The sequence below is a fragment of the Dromaius novaehollandiae genome, chromosome Z (genome assembly GCF_036370855.1).
Source record: "Dromaius novaehollandiae isolate bDroNov1 chromosome Z, bDroNov1.hap1, whole genome shotgun sequence".
In the NCBI taxonomy this organism is placed as follows: domain Eukaryota; kingdom Metazoa; phylum Chordata; class Aves; order Casuariiformes; family Dromaiidae; genus Dromaius; species Dromaius novaehollandiae.
Genome location: NC_088132.1, coordinates 22,775,472 through 22,794,964, shown reverse-complemented (window position 1 = coordinate 22,794,964; position 19,493 = coordinate 22,775,472). Strand labels below are relative to the sequence as shown.

General features: G+C 36.3%; 1 protein-coding gene across 5 annotated transcripts in view; it reads right to left on the bottom strand.

Annotated features, from left to right (window-relative positions):
• DENND4C (DENN domain containing 4C) overlaps positions 1-19,493 on the bottom strand; it is a 75,358-nt gene that overhangs the window by 51,200 nt on the left and 4,665 nt on the right. For 3 of the 5 annotated variants that reach the window (XM_064502342.1, XM_064502346.1, XM_064502345.1), the window contains exon 2: positions 1,616-1,943. In XM_064502342.1, the coding sequence (XP_064358412.1) occupies positions 1,616-1,926 (311 nt within the window). In that variant the 5' untranslated portion in view covers positions 1,927-1,943. Of the gene's footprint in view, positions 1-1,615; positions 1,944-12,589; positions 12,727-14,547; positions 14,698-19,493 lie in introns of those variants that run through there. The other 2 variants (XM_064502343.1, XM_064502344.1) reach the window with 2 other exon arrangements.

Sequence of the window (19,493 nt, the reverse complement as noted above, 5' to 3'; positions counted from 1 at the left end):
AGCAGTATACAGTACAACAACATTCACCACCTCAAGATCTTGGAGGGCTTTTCAATATTGATCCCTGAATACTTAAAATAAACTCAGTATCTTAAAAGTCATAAAATTAATTCAGAGCTTCTCTGTCCAGGTTGCCCACCTGCATTTATTAAGCACTAAACTTCAAGTACTCATAATACCCAACCACACAGTTCAGATAGTTCCATTATGAAATTTTTCTTTCCTGCAGTTTACCAGTCTAAATTCTCCCATTTTTCAGTATAGTAACTATATTGATAACAAAGCCTCAAACACATTTATCTGACTCTAAGAAGCACCTAAGTTTATTAAATTGTCTATCTCCAAAACATTATTTACCGAGTCATAGAAGTTCCCAAAATTTACTTTGCTCACGTAACACCCTACATAGGAGTACCAGCTTGCAGCTGAGCACATATGCCAGATAAGCTGACATCACAAAACAGTGGAAAGACTACTTACTTTCAGGTAAGCCCTGGTGCTAGTATAGATTTCAGAGCTGAGAATTAGCAAATTTCAGAGTGAAAATGTTTCCCTTCTACTGTAACCTTGAATCTTAAAATTTATCTCTTCAACCTTTAGAAGTTAAAAAGCAGCAGCTTCATATACCTTCCAAAGTAGGCATTAATTCTGAAACACTAATCTTCTTTTAAAAGTATCTGACACCAATAATAATCAGATTTTTTCACTCTAAAAATCAGTTCTGTATCCACACAAATAAAACAGTTTCCCGACTTAAACATGGTCTGTTTTAGGCTTCAGCGAAAAGAATTTACAAATATTTCTGGAGAACGGTTTTAATTTACTGGTTACGAGAATATAGCCCCTAAGAGTTTTTGCATGTAATCAAGAGATTAAATGTTAACTAACTTCAAAAACATTTACAAGTGCCATAGACATCAGTGATGTAACAGAATAAAATATATTTAAGTATTTAAATACAGGATTAAGAATTCTGTAGAAACTTAAGCTTCAGACATCAAAAAGCTGTGGTTTATGAAATACAAGTACCATCAGAATTGCCAAGAGCCTACACAATTTAAGGTTTGCAGCCAATTATGTCAGAATTTGTAAGCAACCTCACAAATACTCTGATCTTACAGTAAGGCAGACTACAAAGTTCTAGGTAGATGGATAAGCTTTAATCGTTTTGATTCAATGTCCTACTATTGTTAAGTGGTACCTTTCACATTAAGCATTAAAATGAATTCCATGAAGTAACCACTTCTGCCTTCTGATTCAGATCAAACGTTGTATTTTGGGGTTTCCTCTACACCATCTCTTTACACTAATTTTGTGGTATTCCTTCTTGCCTTTCATAAAACTGCACTTAGTTTCTCATATTTGATTTGCCCCATTTTATCTATATATATCTCATATAATTTGAAACATTATCATTCCTTTTGAAGAGACAGGTTCAACAGAAGACTGCCACTTTTTTTCCCCAAGTTATTTCAGACAGTATGACACACAATAAATAATATAGACCCAAAGAAAATACATTTTTAAAAGTATTCTGATTCACGTTTTCATTATCATCTATGAAAAGTAATAACTTCTGATTGAAGGATGAACTGAACAGTTACAAAAATCTCACCCAATATCAGTAAGAGGTGGTTTGTCCCGGCCTCTCTTGTAGCAAAGAAAAAGCTCTGGACTCTTAAGACTCCCATAGTTTAAGTTTGCTTGAAGAGCTGTAGGGGTGGCTTCAACACAGGTGTATCCCTCTGGAACAGTCTCACCAGCTGATTTAATTATCACAGCAATGTCTGTAATTGGAGCCTTTGGACCAGTTGACTTTGTTTCATGGCGGCTTATTTCTTGGTCCAGGAGAGATGTAGTATCTGTGTCAGTGAGCCCTGCTACTACAAAATAGTCAGCCACTCGTGGACCTTTGTCTTCTATCATGGTTACGTCAGTAACTCCTGGGGAAAACAGAGAGAGAAATCAAATACTTTCCTTTCACATTAAACTCCTTCCCTTGATAACTATTACAATTCAAAGCCTTTAAAGAAGTTTTAACAAATAAAAAAAATTCCCATGCAGACTTGTAGAAATTTCATGAAAATTCTAGGGCAATTCCACAACAAACCATTTCATTTCTGCTGCTCAAAAAGACTGCATTATAGGAATTTGATTCCAGTTCTATTGCCACAATAGATGCATTTTAGGACAAGAATGTTCTCAAACCATCTTTAAGTGAGATAAGGAAAAAAAAGCTCCTACCAGAGCAGGTATACAGAAGGTAGCTCAGCATAAGATACTAAACCACTCAAACTCTTCACAGGCCACAAATTAATGCAATACCTCTTACTAAAAGCATCGATGTTTTACTACCACCACTTTGAGTAATCGGATCACACTGTTATTTATAGAAGAGAGAACAATTCACAGTATATGCTTACTAGTGTACCTTCAGCATATTTCACCCATTTTGCTTCAGAATTTAGATTTAATGGCACACTCTTGAGACATATAATTGGCAAATGTAACATCTGAAAGTTGTTTACAAAAATCACACATCCAAAACCACATTTCATCAGCTGATCAGGCAGTATGCATCACTGTTCAGCTGCACATTCTAGATCTGGAAAAAGTTGTTCTCCCAATAGCCTGTTCACTAATCTAATTTTAAAGTAGGAAAATGCAATTTTATATCAAGAGCAAAATTACCTGCCATACTGTGCCCAAATATCACAGGTGCAATCTCAAGTATTAGAATTCAAGAAATTCTTGTTTTTCAAAAGTTGAGAGAGAAATACTTCAACAGTAGTTGTCAAACAATCGCACTCAATACTATTCTACTCTTTTGTGGAGCTAGGGACCACCTACTTTTGGATCCCGTGTTTCCACCATGACAACTTTTGGGCTTCATCTACAAATCTAAACAAGAACAGAAGTCTTGTTTCTGTCTCTGAACACAAGTCTGCCATAGCTGTAGGAGTCCTAGCTACAGAGGAGTGATGGTCCAAGAGTATTTCTCAACACTATGTGGATTGAAATTGAAAGTACCCTAATCTGGTAACTGCAGAAACACTAGTCTTTGCTAACAGAAGGGTGGTTTGGGGAAGAAGGTATCATCCTATTTATTGCAATCTGTCTTCTCTTCCATCTCTTATCCTGCTCTTAGTGAAGTCATATCAAAAAGGTATTTTCCCTCTTTGCACTTTACAAGACTTCTAAAACTTTTTATCAGAAGTGTTCCAAGTAGTCAGCTGAAGGAAAATTATCATCAGTTATTCACATCCGGCAGGCTTACAAGAAACACTGATGTAAGATTATGCAACTACAGCAACTACCACCATGCTGCAGTTTCTTGTAGTGGGAGGGGAAGGCAGGGAGAAGGAAAATACAAAATGTTTATATTCACACAAATCTGTAGAACCCTTTACTTCAAATACCTCAACTTTTCAGTTTCTAACACTGAACTGACAACTTCTCAAATCCTTTTAATCTTGAAAGAAGAGAGCCTATGCCCTTCAAAAGTCTTCTATTCTGCAACATTTTTCCACGGTGATTTTCACAATATCATTTCCGTGTTCTCTAAACCCTTTGGCTAACAGCTTTATATCTGAAAACAGAGATCCTGGGAAGACACACAGAAGTGTCTGGTTTCCCTGAAAAAGTATTGGGACAGCAACTTACATGACTGAGTTTTGTCATAAAATATACAGACGTTGTATCCACAGAAACTACAAAAGGTTTGTTCACTTTTCTCATGTGTTTGGTGCCTAGGTTTCTGGAAGAACAGAAAAAGTGACCTGAAAGCCGTAATTCCTTGTGAACTTTCTGAAAGACTTCTGACTACAGGACTTGCAGCAGTTGACCCTGTTTAAATACTGTTGTGAATAGCATGGCATTAGTGATAAGCCCTTTACAGATAACTAAGTCTGCAGGGGGTTACAGCTTTGATTTAATCTCATATAAACCAGTGCTTCCATTAAAGTAGATGATCCCTCCTCATTCTGACACTGTTCATTCCCACCTTTTCTTTTATCCAGAACTAGAGTCTGTGCAGCTACATAATGAACTGGATCAAGGAACTGCTCTGGCTAAGTGCTAGCCTGGCAAGGCCTGTTTACTGTGCACCCAGAGCAGTTCTCCAGTGATTCAATGTGTCAGCACAAAAGTAGTAGCAGTATGCCCCTTTCAGCAGCAGCACTGGCTTGCACTGGATTAACCATAAAACTGCAAGTAAAGCCTAAAGTGTTTCAGTCTTTTCCACAGAATAAAAATAGAACAAAAACAAAAAAACCCATTCTCCTTGCTCCTCTTAAAAATAAATAAATAAAAAAGCCCAAAACGCACACACACTCTGAGCCATAATATGCCATATTCCAGAAATGATTAGATACACTTAACATACATGATACCAAACTACAGAACATGCTGCTAAAAATAGCGAAGTGGTTGGCATTATCTAAAGGGCTTTTTAAAGCTAAAATGTATTTTTAAAATGATCCAGCCTTTTACTATCTGCAATGTGTTCAGGCAACTCAGTATCACACACACTCAATGCAAACATCAAAATCCCTCACCCACATTTACTCTTAGTGCACAGAGCAGGAAATAAAACAGTAACGATAACAACAGCAAACAACATCGAAAGTCTCACAATAGCTGGTGTTTTTAATCACAGTTGTAGTTCCTGGTATCATGCTGCAAAGTTACCCCCTTGGAACGTTTCTAAAAGTGGAAGCTTTGCTTTCCTGAGTACACAAAGGAGGAAGAAAAAAAATAAAAGAAAAAAAAGGACTTAGAAAATTAAATACTAAAATTTAGAAAGTTAGCTTGCAAACAAATAGAATCCAACATTTACCATTGAGAGCCAATAAACCTGTAGCAATTGATTATGGAAGAGCTTATCCTCTTAGCTATGATTTTATATTTTTCTTTTAGCTATGGAAACTCTGTGTAGTATGTGGCAGGCAGAAGTCAGAGTCACAAGACAATGCAGCTGAGAAACTTGGCACACAAGCCTCATATGTCAGCACAACATTAAGAGATTTTTTTCAGAATGTTCCAAGTCCCTCAAAACAGTTCCTCTCCTTTTCCACAAGGATAAGAGAACTAAGAGCTCAAATAAGCATTACTCAGCTTTTCAAGAACTTATTTTCCTATTCTAGCAAAGATTTAAAGCACCAGGACCTCCCAAAAGAGACCTTAAAGTAAGAGCTCTGAAGGAAGACACAGTTATTTTCTTTAATACAACAGCATTATAGATATAAACACACAGCTGTAAATTACTATATAGCCACCAAAACAAATAGAAATAGGATCTTCAGCAGAGTTTACTCAGTCATTTATTAAATGCATTTAAGTCAAAAATTGAATCTACATTTAACAAAAAATGTTTAGCAAAATAAATCATTTCTGTGCACTACTAAAACCCAGCAAATATGGAAAAGCGTTCAGTGCTTCCTCTCCAATCGTCCATTTAAATTTGACTTCTCTAAAAAGACAAGTCTTTCTCATAACTGCAACACAGCTTTTACAATGCTTCCATGATGTTCCATCAAAAATATACAGACTCAGCTATTAGTTCAATATAGGTCAGAGCGCCTTCTTAGGGAGGAGATTTTTATAGTGCAATTGTCTTTGGGAGAAGTTTTCCATTCTTATGATCACTAAAATACAGTTATGAAAAAATATACTACACTTTTAGAAACTGTTTCAGAGTTAATTGACTGCTCTCTGAAACATCAGTTAAGATTTTTCTTCCAATACAGCTAGACTGCAACTACCTGTATTTTCAATTAGCTAGAACCACCACATAAAGTGTTGTTCTTACAAAGATATGAAAAAAATTGTGAGCACAAGTAACAGGAGCAGCCACAATGAAACAAAGATGATTATGGTACTTATAGTGTAATTCATAACTGTGTTCCCTATATCATATAGTTACAAGCTTGTCCAATTCCAAAATGAAGATCAGTCTGATTTAAAGCTCTCAGCTTTCATTTACAAAGATCATCTGCTGAAGGCTCCTATTCCTTAGGTATAAAAGTTTCATTCTGTGCCACCTGCAAAACACAGAAAAGGGAGACTTCTCTAATAATCATTCTTTTGGGGAAGTGTGTTTCTGTTACCTCTAATGCTCTGAGTAATAGCAAATATAATATTTATCGTAATGGTTTAGGACCGCATTTATTTTAGCGGAACTCTTCTGAATTCAATTCATTAAGAGCATCATTTGTTTTACTATCGCACCTGCTATTTGCAGTAAAGTAATGTTTGCTCTAGAATTCTTCATAAGAAGATTCTGAGCAGTATTTAAACTCTTGAGCTTGGGATGACAGGGAAGTACACGTCTGCTCATCCTGAATAAAAAAAATTGCACTAAAGTGCAAAAGTTGCACTAAAGAAGGAATATTGCAGAATTAGTATACAAATACCTTGGATTTCCTATAAATTTTCATTGGTTTTCTACGAATACTATTTAATATTAGAAAGCTGCTATGACAGGACATACATGAAGCTCACGTGTAATAAGTTTTATCTATTTACAAAGTCAGAGAGCAGGAAAAAAGCCTTTCATTTCAGTGCTTTAAGTTAATTTAAGACAATATTCATTGAAAGAAAAATCTGTTTTGAACATCATGTCCAAGCTGCTTCTAGGTGCTATTAACCTAGGTCAAGTTTTCAGGCATCTCATTCATTTCTGGCATCATTATTAAAGTTTCTCAGAAATGGGACCAGGAGATCTGGCAAGGAGGAACATATTACCTCAAAAGTCTTCCAGGTATTCCAGAAAGCAATTAAAATGCATTTTGGACATCAGCACAACCAAACCCAAGTTCGCACCAAATAATGGAGTACAGAGCAGATGCAGCAGAAATTTAGGAACCATAAACAACATAGCTAAAGTAAAATGTTAGGCTTATAAGGTTAGGTCCTGCTTTTTAGACTGTGAAAGGAAATGCGGTGTTGCAGCTATCTTATTTTCAGGATCAGACTGCTACTACTACATTGCAATGTTCCCACATATGTGGGCCTAGCAGGCTGAACCAAAAACAACTCTGGCATATCTGAACCAGTCTCTAATGCATAGTTTAGACCTACTCAAAAGACGTAGTGGAAGAAAAAAAACAAAAAACCTACCCCTTTACCAGGACCTTTAATCTTAGCAGAGACAAGAGGCTGCTTTTTAAGAGCTTTTTATTTACCACAAACCTTTCATTCCTAGTAAGTCACGACATAAGTATGAGATCTCTCTCTGAACAGGTGATAAAACAACTGAAGTCCAGAATTCTAGATACCAGTCCATCCTAAACCTAAAAATACCTCAGTGGCAAATTATCCTAAAAAATTGGATCAGGCAGCCAGCATAAATCTAGAAATAAACAGAACATGTACATACACTTTTGGCAAGCTGACTTAAAGTAAAGGAAACATAAGCTGCATAAAACTGCAAACAGTAGCAACAAGTGGGAAACACGGTTTGTTACAGAAGCCAAATCTGATAATTTACATACAAATGTCATGCTTACACATGACATTTGTAAGTAGAAGCTATTCTTGGAAACCCATGTGTAGGCACTCACTTCAAGGTAAAAACATCCATATTTTATACCTAAGGAACAGGATACAGCAGCCATTTTTATATACAAAAAATAACCTCCCTGCAACTGAAGAAACTTTACTGCTACATTCAGTGACATAGCTTTATTTTATCTTCTACTCTACTTCCCCGGAGAAAGAGATGGCTTCAAGGGTTCCTTAAGATAAAGTCTTTCTTATAACCTTTTCCTTCACAGCCGACCTGAGGAGTCAGAACGAAAATATTCTTGACCCTAAACCAAAGTCTTGACCCAAAGCCACAAATAATAACATTTAAACTACAAAGTACTTTTTTCAACCCATTTTCAACATAGTCAAGGTCCAAATTATCTAAATAACTGAAAATACTGATGAACAGATGGTCACATTTTAAAGGTTTTTCTGCAAGTGATGAATGAATAGCCCATGACTTGGCAATCTACTAACCCACAATGCTTACTTTCATTTTCTTTTTGATGCTCTTAATGACCACAAACTACAATGGCAATTATTGTGTGGCAGTGTGCATGCACAAATGACTGAAGCACTTATAAAAGATGGGTTATTATCCCTATAGCAGGGAATAGTTTTTGAACCAGACTGCATGGAAAATAAAAGTTTTACTCTAGACTGAATAACAACTTCAGCACCTTTTGAACAATGTGGCTGGAACAAGGCTGCAGAGTTAAGATTTTTTGGCAAAGTAAATGCTAAACAAAATTCAGGACTTCCAAACAACTGTTTTGTAAACAAACTACACTTGGCTATTGGCAGTAAACAAATCAAAAAGAAAAATTAACATGCAATCTTTTTTAATATTTATTCCTAAAATAAACTGGCCTAATGACCAGGGAAGACACTGGATCTGATAAATTAATTCAAAACTCAAAGATTCCACTGGGTGGATACAAGACTGTGTCAGGAAGTATATGCAACACTTGGATTGCAGCCAGTAAATTTGCCAAGAGACAAGCATTAATATATTTTTTGAACACTGAGCTAGGGAAAACTTATACAGTCTGTAACACAAACACTACCACAGCCACCCCAGCTCCCCAGTACAAAACTTAGCAAGCAATGTGGCTAAGCCTTTATACGCATAACTTCTCCACTATTTGCAATGAACTAATCAGAAGGGGGAAAAGAAAAGGGAAGGTTTATCTTTCTAAAAATGCAGAAACACTTATTGCTGTGGTAGAAAAGGGAGAGAAATCTGGTCCTAGCTCTTTATTCAACACACTATCTTTGTATCTTGTGCTGAGAATAAGTTACATTACTGATGAAGGGAAGGTAGAAAGTAGATCAATTTGCCTTCCCACTGTGTATAAGAATCTTCATTTATGCAGTATAATATCTTACCTTTATACCACAGCAACCAATGAAGAAATGTTTTAAGTGAGTCACTGTGGAAACATCCATGATCCACACTAAAAGTCCTATTTAACATACATGTCACAAAGTTGAAATGTATAATCAGCAAAATGGCATACTAAAGATAAAGTGGTATCAGCTGTATTTTATGACTGAAAAAAAGAGGAAAAAAATAAAGAAAACCCCCAAGATTTACAAATGCCTTTGAAGACATCTAAGAAGAAGCTAAATCACTGTAACTGACAGCAAAAAGATAAAGTAAGATTGCACTACCCATTCAGTTCATCCCTCCCCCCTGCTTCTTTCTGCTCACATTCCAAATACCAAAGTCTTTATGTAGTATTTTGTAGTAGCTGTAAACTCAAAGGCATGATAAAGTTTGTATGAAGAAATTGATCACACTAAAAAAAAAACAAAAAAAAAAACAAAAAAAACACAATCTTTTGGAGATACAGGTAATGTTAAATCAGAACATGAAGTTTCAGTCACCTGAGAGAGAAGGAACAGCCTGAAATCTTGAATTTTGTTTGGATACAGGTTTAAATATCAGTGAGAATTTGAACACTATGAATTTTCTAGGGCAGTCCATTGAAATCAAATTTACATACAAAGGCCAAAGGACTGAAACAACTACTGCACATAAAGTTTGTGCTAATACTATAAATACTATTCTTTTTAGAACTTCACAATAGTGGAAATGTATCAAGTGTAATGCTTTCTTCATTTTTTAAACTATTTCCTAGTTGCATTCCACAATTACAGAAGCACACAATGAAGGTAGTTCTCAATATTAACTATATTTAAGAAATCAGAATGATTGCTTTTATTCTAATTGCTGCAAATAGTGTCTTTCTTAAACGAATTTCAAGATACAGAATCTAGTATTTGACATTTTAAAAAGCAATGAGCAGTATGATCATGAACTCTACTTGGCAAGCAAAACTTGTTTTAGGCAGTATTTTTAAACACAAAATATAGATATGATCCTAGCACACAAACATACCCGCATAAGCTTAAATGTAAGTAGCATATGCAAAGACAGTCACTAATACAGTATAACCAGAAGGTACTAGAGCATACACACAGCGTTCCCAAATAGCTTGCACTCCAGTTGTTTGTCATCAGTGTGCTTGTTCATATTGTAGCCATTTTTAAGCAAGCCCCTTTCTACTCAGACAGGTGTGCAACTCCAGCTGGTGTAACACGTTTCAGTTTGGAGCATGTGGGAGAGCAGAAATCAAACCTTGCATATCGCAGCACAGAACCACTACAGAATGTAACATGATAACCTCAAATGTTCAAGAATGTGTTAAAAGAGTTTGGGTGAACCAAGGAGTTTATCAAACATTTAAGATGTCATTAGCAACACATGCTAAGGAAATTACATAGACACGTCTATATACAGGTTCTACAAAGCATATTTTACTATGTATAAGAATATATCATGTCAATTAACAATTAAGGACAAGGTAAGGTAGTGTTACCCAAAGCATATGGTTAGCACTGAACAGGATTTAAAGAGAAAATACAGGAAAAAAAAAAGTAATCCACAGATTATTAGCCACCAATAACCAGCAAGAAAGAAAAATAATTCCTAGATGTGCCTTTGATGACAATATAACATGCATTTTCTGGAATGTTATATTGTCCTCAGTTATGAAAGGAAACAACAGTTGCAGTCACCTGCTAAATGACATTAGCATTAAAAAAAGAAAACAACTCTAAGCTGCAAAAGTAACTCCACAGAAATGCAATGCCTAAGTTCTACCAATCTTAACACAACCAGCAGTGAAACAAGAATGGCTGCATGTTACCCAAGACTGGGTCTGAACATGCACATATGCAAATACAGGACTATTCCTTTGTAATGGTTTTCAAGGAAACATTTGAGAAGGTAATTGTAGAGTAGTTCAAGTAGGTTACAAGCTACAGGATGATTATCTTACAGAAGTCTACAATATTGTGAAAAAAATAAACTTAAGGACAAGATGAAAGATAAGAGGCATGTCAATTATATTTAATGCAGTATTTTTATACCATGGCTTTTATCAGTTAATTGAACACAACAAGTTGTATCAAGGCCTGGTACTGTAAATTGTGCAAGTTTCCAACAATCCAGCTATCAGACATAAAAATCCATGTTCAAAGAAAAACTTTTGATTCTGTACTAGTTTTGCGGACCATACCATTTTCTGATAGCATCCATACTAGACAAAAAAATGAATGTAATCAATTTGGCTGGAAAGTTTTCAAAAGTTCTTCAAAGAGACCAGGGCACTACCATAGGAAGAAAGCACAAAAGATCACCAGCATCAAAAAGACCACCTCAGGTAAGAAATCCCTATAGAAAGAGAGACACCAAGCCCAGAAACAATTAGATGAAAAAACTGTCTTTTTTCCCCACTTGTACATAAAACACTGTTAGCATCACATTTGTGCTGAATGTTAATGTTTGTGAATCACTTCTGCTTTAAGCTCCTGCAATGTCAAAGGCAGTCCTATAGCTAGTGTCAAAAACTAAACTGTATCTAAAAAGTTGACAGCACATGGGAAACTTGTCAAATTAGCAGATATAATTAAAAATCAAAGACCAAAGGCTAGAATAGCCCATTAAGGAAGTGAGAAAGATTATTAAAGCATCTATTTTGTTTCTGAGAAGCTGCAACTTTTCAGAACTGTTTTAGAAATGCAAATGGGAGACTAGTTTAAAACAATTTTGCCTCTAACAGAATATGATCATGTTCTCCATTACCCTGAGTTTTAACTGCATTTTGTATGCTTCCCTCCCTCCCCCCATGTGCAATTCCTTGGTTTACTTAAGCAAAAATTATCAAAGAAAGGGAGGACCAGTCCCAAAGTATTTAAAAAGTCAGAGTTATTCATAGAAGACACAAAAGTAATGTACTAATTGAATGCAAGATGCTCTCTTAGGAAACAGAACTGTGCTTTTAGTCAGATTTTTTTCAGATTGTAGAAAAGTCCAGTTATTGTAGCTGCAAAAGGTGAGGCAATAATGCAATAGCATAAATGCTTGTATCAAACCCAACAAAACTTTCAAATGCAAAGCTTTGCAGTAGCGGTTTGAACAGCTATTTACGAACTACAGCTGTTCGGAAATATCACTAGATTAATAGACTGTGAGCCAGGATGCTCAAGAGTGTGAAAATGTTCCTCAAATTCCAGGAGAAAGCAGTGCAGGGAAATAAAACTTATTCCAGCCTCTCCTATCTCTACCAGACAGCTCATGTGTTTATACTGTACAGTAATTTCAAATTGTCCATTGGTATAAAAGTTGCAGTGGTTACAGATATGTAAGGCCAAGAACAAACTCAGAACTGACCTACAGAGACTAGAGAAGCAGCAACTGGAAACAATGAAGGAATGTTTGGTACCAGTAAATGACATTCTATTGCCAAAGACAGAAAACAGCAATAGAAAGATGTGAGAAAGGAAGAATGATAATCACCAAGCAGTTCAGCTATATTTATTCAGTAAGCCAGTTTCATCTTGTTTAATTAGCGTTGTACCCAAACTGTTCTTTCCCATGACAAAAGATGACAATTATTTTCAGGAACTGGAAAGAAAATAGGCCAAAAGCTTTTTATTTAAAAAAAAAAAAAAAGTCTCAGAGCAAGAGAAGTATTTTATAGACTGCACTTACTGCCTCAGTTGCAAACTTTAAATGTTAGTCAAGCTCACTATTATGTAACCAGTGAAACATCTGCAGCCCTGGAAACATTCTTTGTTGGAGAACTTTCTGTAATTGGAAGCTATTGGAGCAAAGCCAAATATAGTAGCCTGAAACAAAAATAAAACAATAAAGAAAAAGTCAAGAGATAACAGTCCAGTGGCTAAATACCCTCTGAGAGCCCAAATCTCTGAAATTATTTTTTGATGTTTTCTGGTGGTGGTTTTTAGAGTTGGAGTGGCTGGACTTTGTTTTGATTTTGAGAGGGTGGAGGGGAGGAAAAAAAAAATGTTTTACTACAAATTCACCTGAAAGGTGACTCAAAGTAAACTGCATACCTTTGAGGTAAGAGCTTGCTTTCTTGCTGTCCTCTCTACTAAGCACCGAACTGGTTAAGTATAGCATTAAAATTATACCACCAGTGTAATGACAGATTTGCCAGATCACAGAATCAATGCTTCAATTCCATTTTTATTAGCTGTCTGCAATACAATCAGCATAGGCTGCTTGAAGCCTCATGCTAAGCAGGCTTCCACAACTCCAGAGCATGCTTTCACTCATTTAGGGAAGCTTTATTTTCCCCATTCATACCTTTTTGTGACTAAACCTGCGGGAAGGTGTAGATCATCATTCTTCTCTATGGACCTCTCCACTGAGAACTTCACCACTTCAAACGCAAGCTGCTTTATCTACACTTTCAGAGCTTCATAGCTTATCGCCACACTATCAAACACCTTCCCTGGTTACCAAGAGGATGACTTCCGTTTCTATCTGACATATGTCTCCAGCCTCAAGTCACTGGGATGTATGCTAGCATTTTCATTCTTTCTCTTCTGCTTTTCAAACTTGGAAGGAGATTACTAACACTTCAGAAGTCTGTCTTTTAATCCTCCTGCCAGTTTGTCATTAAGAAACTCTCCTTTGCCAAGATGCCTTAAAAAAGTCCACTCAAACCACACACTTGATAGTGGTTAGAATGTTCATACTTTATGTCTTTTGTATCTTTTATCTTATGCTGCAGCACTAAGAAGTTCAGAGGAAGAGCTGTCTTTTACGGAGCACCAGGAAAAGAGAGATCTTGATATGCAGCATATTTGCAATGAGGGTTTGCATTAGCACATCTGCAGCGAATGCAGTAAGAGTACAGGGGAGGCCTTAGAGCAATCCACCCACATCAGTCTCTTCACAGGTCACCTCACTACAAAGTTAGTACAGAAACACAAACCAAGTGTAAAAAGTTTAGGCAGGGATATAGTGCCTGACAACTTCTGCCTTTAACAATACAGAGAAGGCTTCTGAAAGTTGAATGTTTTCGTAAAGATTCCTGAAAACAAGCCCCTTGCTTGGTATTTAAGCTATTCTTCCCTTTCCTAAATAAAGGATAAAGAAATGTGTTACAGTAGTCTAAAAAAGTGCAGTAAGGGTCAATGATTGCCTCGCATGACTCTCTTCTGGATCAACCACATTTTTAACAACAGAGACAAGAGAAGCCATGCACCTACTCCAGAGCAGTCAAAATTCCATACGTTAAAACAAAACGGACCATCAAGCCAGCTAACTGCTATTAAGGATATATTAATATCAGGTAGGGAAAGGGAAAAGCTTTCACAAATAAAAGTCATGAAGTAGAATGTGTGTGTGAGAAATAACACATGGTGTGATTCACACACTTCATTATGACTACAAGTCTTGCTCCAAAAAAATATAAAAATATTGCTTAAGTCCGTACTGACAAAGGTCATTTTTATCCACAGATAAGAAAATCTCATCATTCTACAGAAAATCTGATTTATGTTTTATCTTGTTTTTCTGTTAAAAAAAGTTTCATTCACTTGTAAGACAACCTGAACATTTACTATTTTACTACAAACCCCAGAAAACTCTTCTCCCTTTCAGAATTCCACAACATATTTAAAGAAACTTATGCTTACATCCCTTGAAACTCCTGGGGAATCAATCCTTGCTTCTTGTTTTCTTCACTTCTCTCACTTATCTTCCAGAATGCACACTCAATGAACAAAGCATCTGAATCCATCAAAGGCTGTCTTCCAGTCCTCTACATCTATGTCAAATGTGAGATCCTAAGAGCATCAAAATAACAGTGTACTGTGTGAAATTCTGAAGAAAAACGAAACATTATGAAACAAAGACTATATTAGAAAGATAATAACACTTCTAGAGCCAAATATATGGGTAACTGTTTTCCTCAAGCAATAAAGCCAGAAGCTGACAAAGCATAGCAAGCCTGAGATTTTCTGTATCAGCTAGTCTTATCATTCACCAGATGGGAAGTAAGTATGAAGTTTGACATTGCACATATTTTGACTGTTCTCATAATAGTATCATCTACACTCAAAATATCCATGCTGTATTTTTTGGTGTGGTTCTCAGACAAAATATTTAAAGGAAACTTGACCTTCTCGGATCAAATATACAGACTTGAAACAGTAAAAGTAGTACGCAAGTCAGATCACTATTAAGAACATACCAGCTTAGTTAAATACACACATTGATCAAGGAAGAAAAGCTAATCTTTTTGAAAGTTTCAACCAATACTACTAGCAATGACAAACACATTTGTCTAAAAATGTGGAGAAACAACCCTCCAGAGAACCTAAAACTTACGTATGGCAGAACTCCAAAAGCAAAGCTGAGTATTAAGTCAAATTTTCTATTGTACAAAGAGAAAGCAATGCAAAAAGTGAACTGGATTTACTTTTCAAAATTGTTGTGCCCTTAATAATATTATTACCTTTATTATTTGCAAAATCCATTTTTGTCATAATTTAACTCATGTACTTGTCTTTCCATTTAAAATATTCTTCATGGTTGTTAATATTTACATTAATTATTGATATTAATATTGATTGATATTCATACAGTTAATATTGATTTAGTAACACACATTAGAAATGAAAGAAAATACATCCCCTTAAAAATCTATTTTCTTTCTCACAATAGACTACGTGACTATTGTGGACATAATTCACTGTTCCTGCTACTATTTCTAGTTTAACCATCTAGAAATGGATGAATTTGATTTACTTAGAGGACTGGTCTCCATTTCTTCCAAACTGTTTAGAAATTCAACCAGGATTCCCTCTCCAAGGTTTGTTCCCAAGCAAATTACACAATAGCACAGCCCCAGCACTCTACCCTATGCCCAGTAGCTGGGGCATGATACAACATATGAGACACCTACATCCATTTCTTTGCTTAGGGTGGACTGGAATTCACATTTCCCACTTTGCAAGAAAGTAAAAGCGCCATCATTACCTGCTATCCGGTATACTGTAGGGGAACATCCTCATTCTCTTACACTGATGCTGTTCCACTGTACAGTTACCTAACATTAGTGGCTCTGGGAGGAGGCAGGTAACAATAGCTAGGTAGACACACCACTAACCTGTTAGGTGGGCCACCATCATTTTAGTCCCTATTGCAAGGGAGCATCACAGAGCCCTCTGTAACCCAGAGTTGTAATGCTTTCTACTGATCTGAGCGTATTTTTTCTCCTCCTTCTTCTGCCATATGTTTGCAGGGCTAGGGCAGCACCAACGCTCAATACAGACAGAGCAGGAGTACAGCTAGAGTGATATAAGATATCTTTGCTTTTGAGTTGACCAGGCTGAAAAGGGCAAAGTGTTTTAACTCAGAAATCTAATCCACTTTCCTCTCACCCTCTCTCAGGAAGTCGACAAATATAACAGAGTTGTGGCAATTTTTCAAGAATTAAAAAAAGCTCAATAGGATACCTAAAAGCCAGCAGGAAAACCTGAAACCAACCTTTTCTGCTGCATCTTGGAAAAACTTTCTGCTAACAAGAAAGACATTTATCACTTAACAAAGTATTTTGCTGAACGACACCAGAGCCTTTACTTAAAAAAGCAAATCCAAACAGATCTCCAGGAGTACATTGATTAAGTTGGTCTTAAATATTGATATTGCAGGCCACACTTCAACCCTGAGTGGTATTTTACCGGTGCTATAAACACCACAATGCTATAAAAGAATTCTGTAAACCAAGCAAGCATGCCAGTTAAGGAAAAGATTTTTTTAATAAAAGGTACAGAGACAGTTAGCTCAAAGCAGTTTCCCTTCTCAGATTGTGCATCATCTGTTCATCAACATACCTAGGAAAACAGCTGGAAATTAGAGGAGTAATTTACAAATAAGATTCTTTAATTTTTAAAAGAATTTGATCAGAAAGACTAAGCAGCAAAGGTTGAGATACACCATATATTTGAAATCTCTTTGACGAAAGGAGGAAAGCTATAAAAAAAAGAAAAGCAGCTTTATGTGACAGGATTTGTTCAGTTTTCTTTAAATCGAATTGAACTGTTGCATTACTAGTCATTACATTTGCAGTGAGTGACTCATCATAGCCCAAAGGAACTCAGAGCTTTCACATCTAATTATCTTATAAGAAGATGGTGCACAACAAATGTTAGAAGCAGAATGGCAACAAAGTGTACATCAGTCTGAAATGACGCTGCCTTTTTAAGAATGCATGAGTTGTACTGTACATTTTTTGAAAGATAAACTTTCTATTTGGTCCATCCATTCCCAAGCAATACCATCTCTCACTTATCAAGCATATTGTACATTTGGCTTATCCCGAAAAAAAGTGTACCATCACAGCTACAAATGCACAAAAAACTACTCTTCAGAGAGGTACATATATTCTGACAAAAGCCCCAGCGTAGGTGCAACACGATTGCAAGCAAAGCCATGGTTTTGCTGAGCCTGTTCTAAGTTGTAGAGATATAAAGACCCCACAACTCTGCCTATATAGCCTGCTGGCATAGAAAGCACTAGTGATATGCTCCTCCTGTTTTATTCAGGGAACAGAAAAACATATCCTACACTCCTACATAGAGAGTACTGCTCCTTAAACCCTAAGGCGGCCGGGGGGGGGGGGGGGGACAGGAAGAGCTAAGCAAAGGTGTATCCCAAAAATTATGCAAGAATTTACAGTCAGAAGAAACTTCTGCATGTTCTCAAATATTTCACTGAGGAGTCTAACTCTTCAAGAGTCAAGTAAACTTCATGCAGGTGATGAGTAGATTTGCTTTTTCCAGTTTCATTAAAAGCATACCAAAAAAAAAGTTTGTCAAGTTCTCCCTGTTATGTTCTGCTTATACTTTAATATCCAGAACTTAAAGCAAATCTGGATGAGGCCTGTAAGACAAATATTTGCACCAGTGATATTTTTTCTAAAATTTGATCCCCATTTCATTAAAAAAACACATCTACACACAACAGTCCTTCATGATTTACAAAGCTCACAAGAAAAAAATTTGTATTCATCCTCCTACTCTAACCAAATTTTATTAGTTGACCTGTGTGGGATCGATTCAGAAAGAAAAATTTAACCTTACATGGTTAGCTTTCCTAGGCTTCTTGCACAGCAAGTAGAAAGATGAGTCTCAGAGGATAACTCAGAGCACCTACATTTAAACTTACACTAGGAATTATTCCCTAAAAAAAATAAGTGGGGGGGATTGCAGGGAAAGAAGAGAGCCCAGAAAGATGGGCCTCCATAGCCTAAATTAACTGCAGTGAAGAATCCTCTTCAGTCACCCGTTCAGTGCTATCAGCAAGTACAAGAAGTGCATGCTTTACAAGCATTAAACTTCTGCTCAGGTCATCCATATCCTTGAAATGATTTTTTTTGGTGACCATGCAGCTTTTATGATTTACTTGAAGGAAACCTGCAAAAGATACTGCCTATGCCTTTAAAAAAGAAAAAAGAAAAGAAAAGAAAAAAACCCACAAAACTCTATTTATTTGATTTCACATTAACTTCAAAGAGCAATTTTCTGCAGCTTGCATCTATATATCCAACAGTTTATATTCTCATTAGGGTCACTCAGTACTTAAAATGCTACATGGGAGGACTCAAAGTGGTAAGAAAACAAGGAAGAAGTAGGAACAAATTATTCCCTAATCTAGGCAAACTGCTGCTGTTACATTCAATGACAGCTGGTTGATCAACTGTTGAAAACCGGCCTCACTTGCTTTTAGATTTTGCAATAGTCCCATTCAATGATTAGAGTAACGGACTGAACAACCTGTTGCTATGACTCAGCAGTTTGCCTTATTTTTCCTTTCTATAACTTTCTCTTAAATTCGGCCTTTTATCCCGTAAAAGTGTCAGGACCTACATGCATATAGCTACACATGCCTTGATTTCTTGATTTCCTGAAATGTTAAGTGCTTGAACAACTATTCTTCATATGTTCATCCTAGTTAGCTCCCACTAGTTACTGTAGTTCTTGCAACTCCAGCCACCTTTCTATCCCTAACTACTAGCGTCCTCAGCTACTCACTGCAAACAAAGTATTTCCCCAAAAAGCATACAACCTGTTGATTTACTGATTATTATTCTCTATTCTGGAAACAAAAATATATACTTTACACATTATGCAGAGGAAGTTGGAGGATATCTTACTCACAAAACTTCTACCTGTGCTAGGTTTCATATCTGGAGGAGAGTCTAGTTTCTTCCTCCACAGGAAAAAAACAAACAAACAAACAAACAAAAGGCTGCAGCCATACTATGTGACACCAGGAATAGCAGTACTGGGATGCTCAACATGGGGGGGAAAAAAAAAAAAAAATCGAGTCTTTCACAATGCCTCATCATGAAATACTTGGAAAGAGGAAGAGGAGCACTGAAGAACGTACTAGTGGCCGGACTTCAGTTTAAGCATTACTGATCACAGGTTGTAACGAATTAGAAAGGCAAAAGCTATCACTGGAACGTTTAGGTTCTGGGAGATGGCAAAATTATAAGGCTTACTTGCATCTCATGAAAAATAGCTAAATTTTGTAGCAGAACTGCAATTTATTCAGTGCCACAAAACACTTTCAG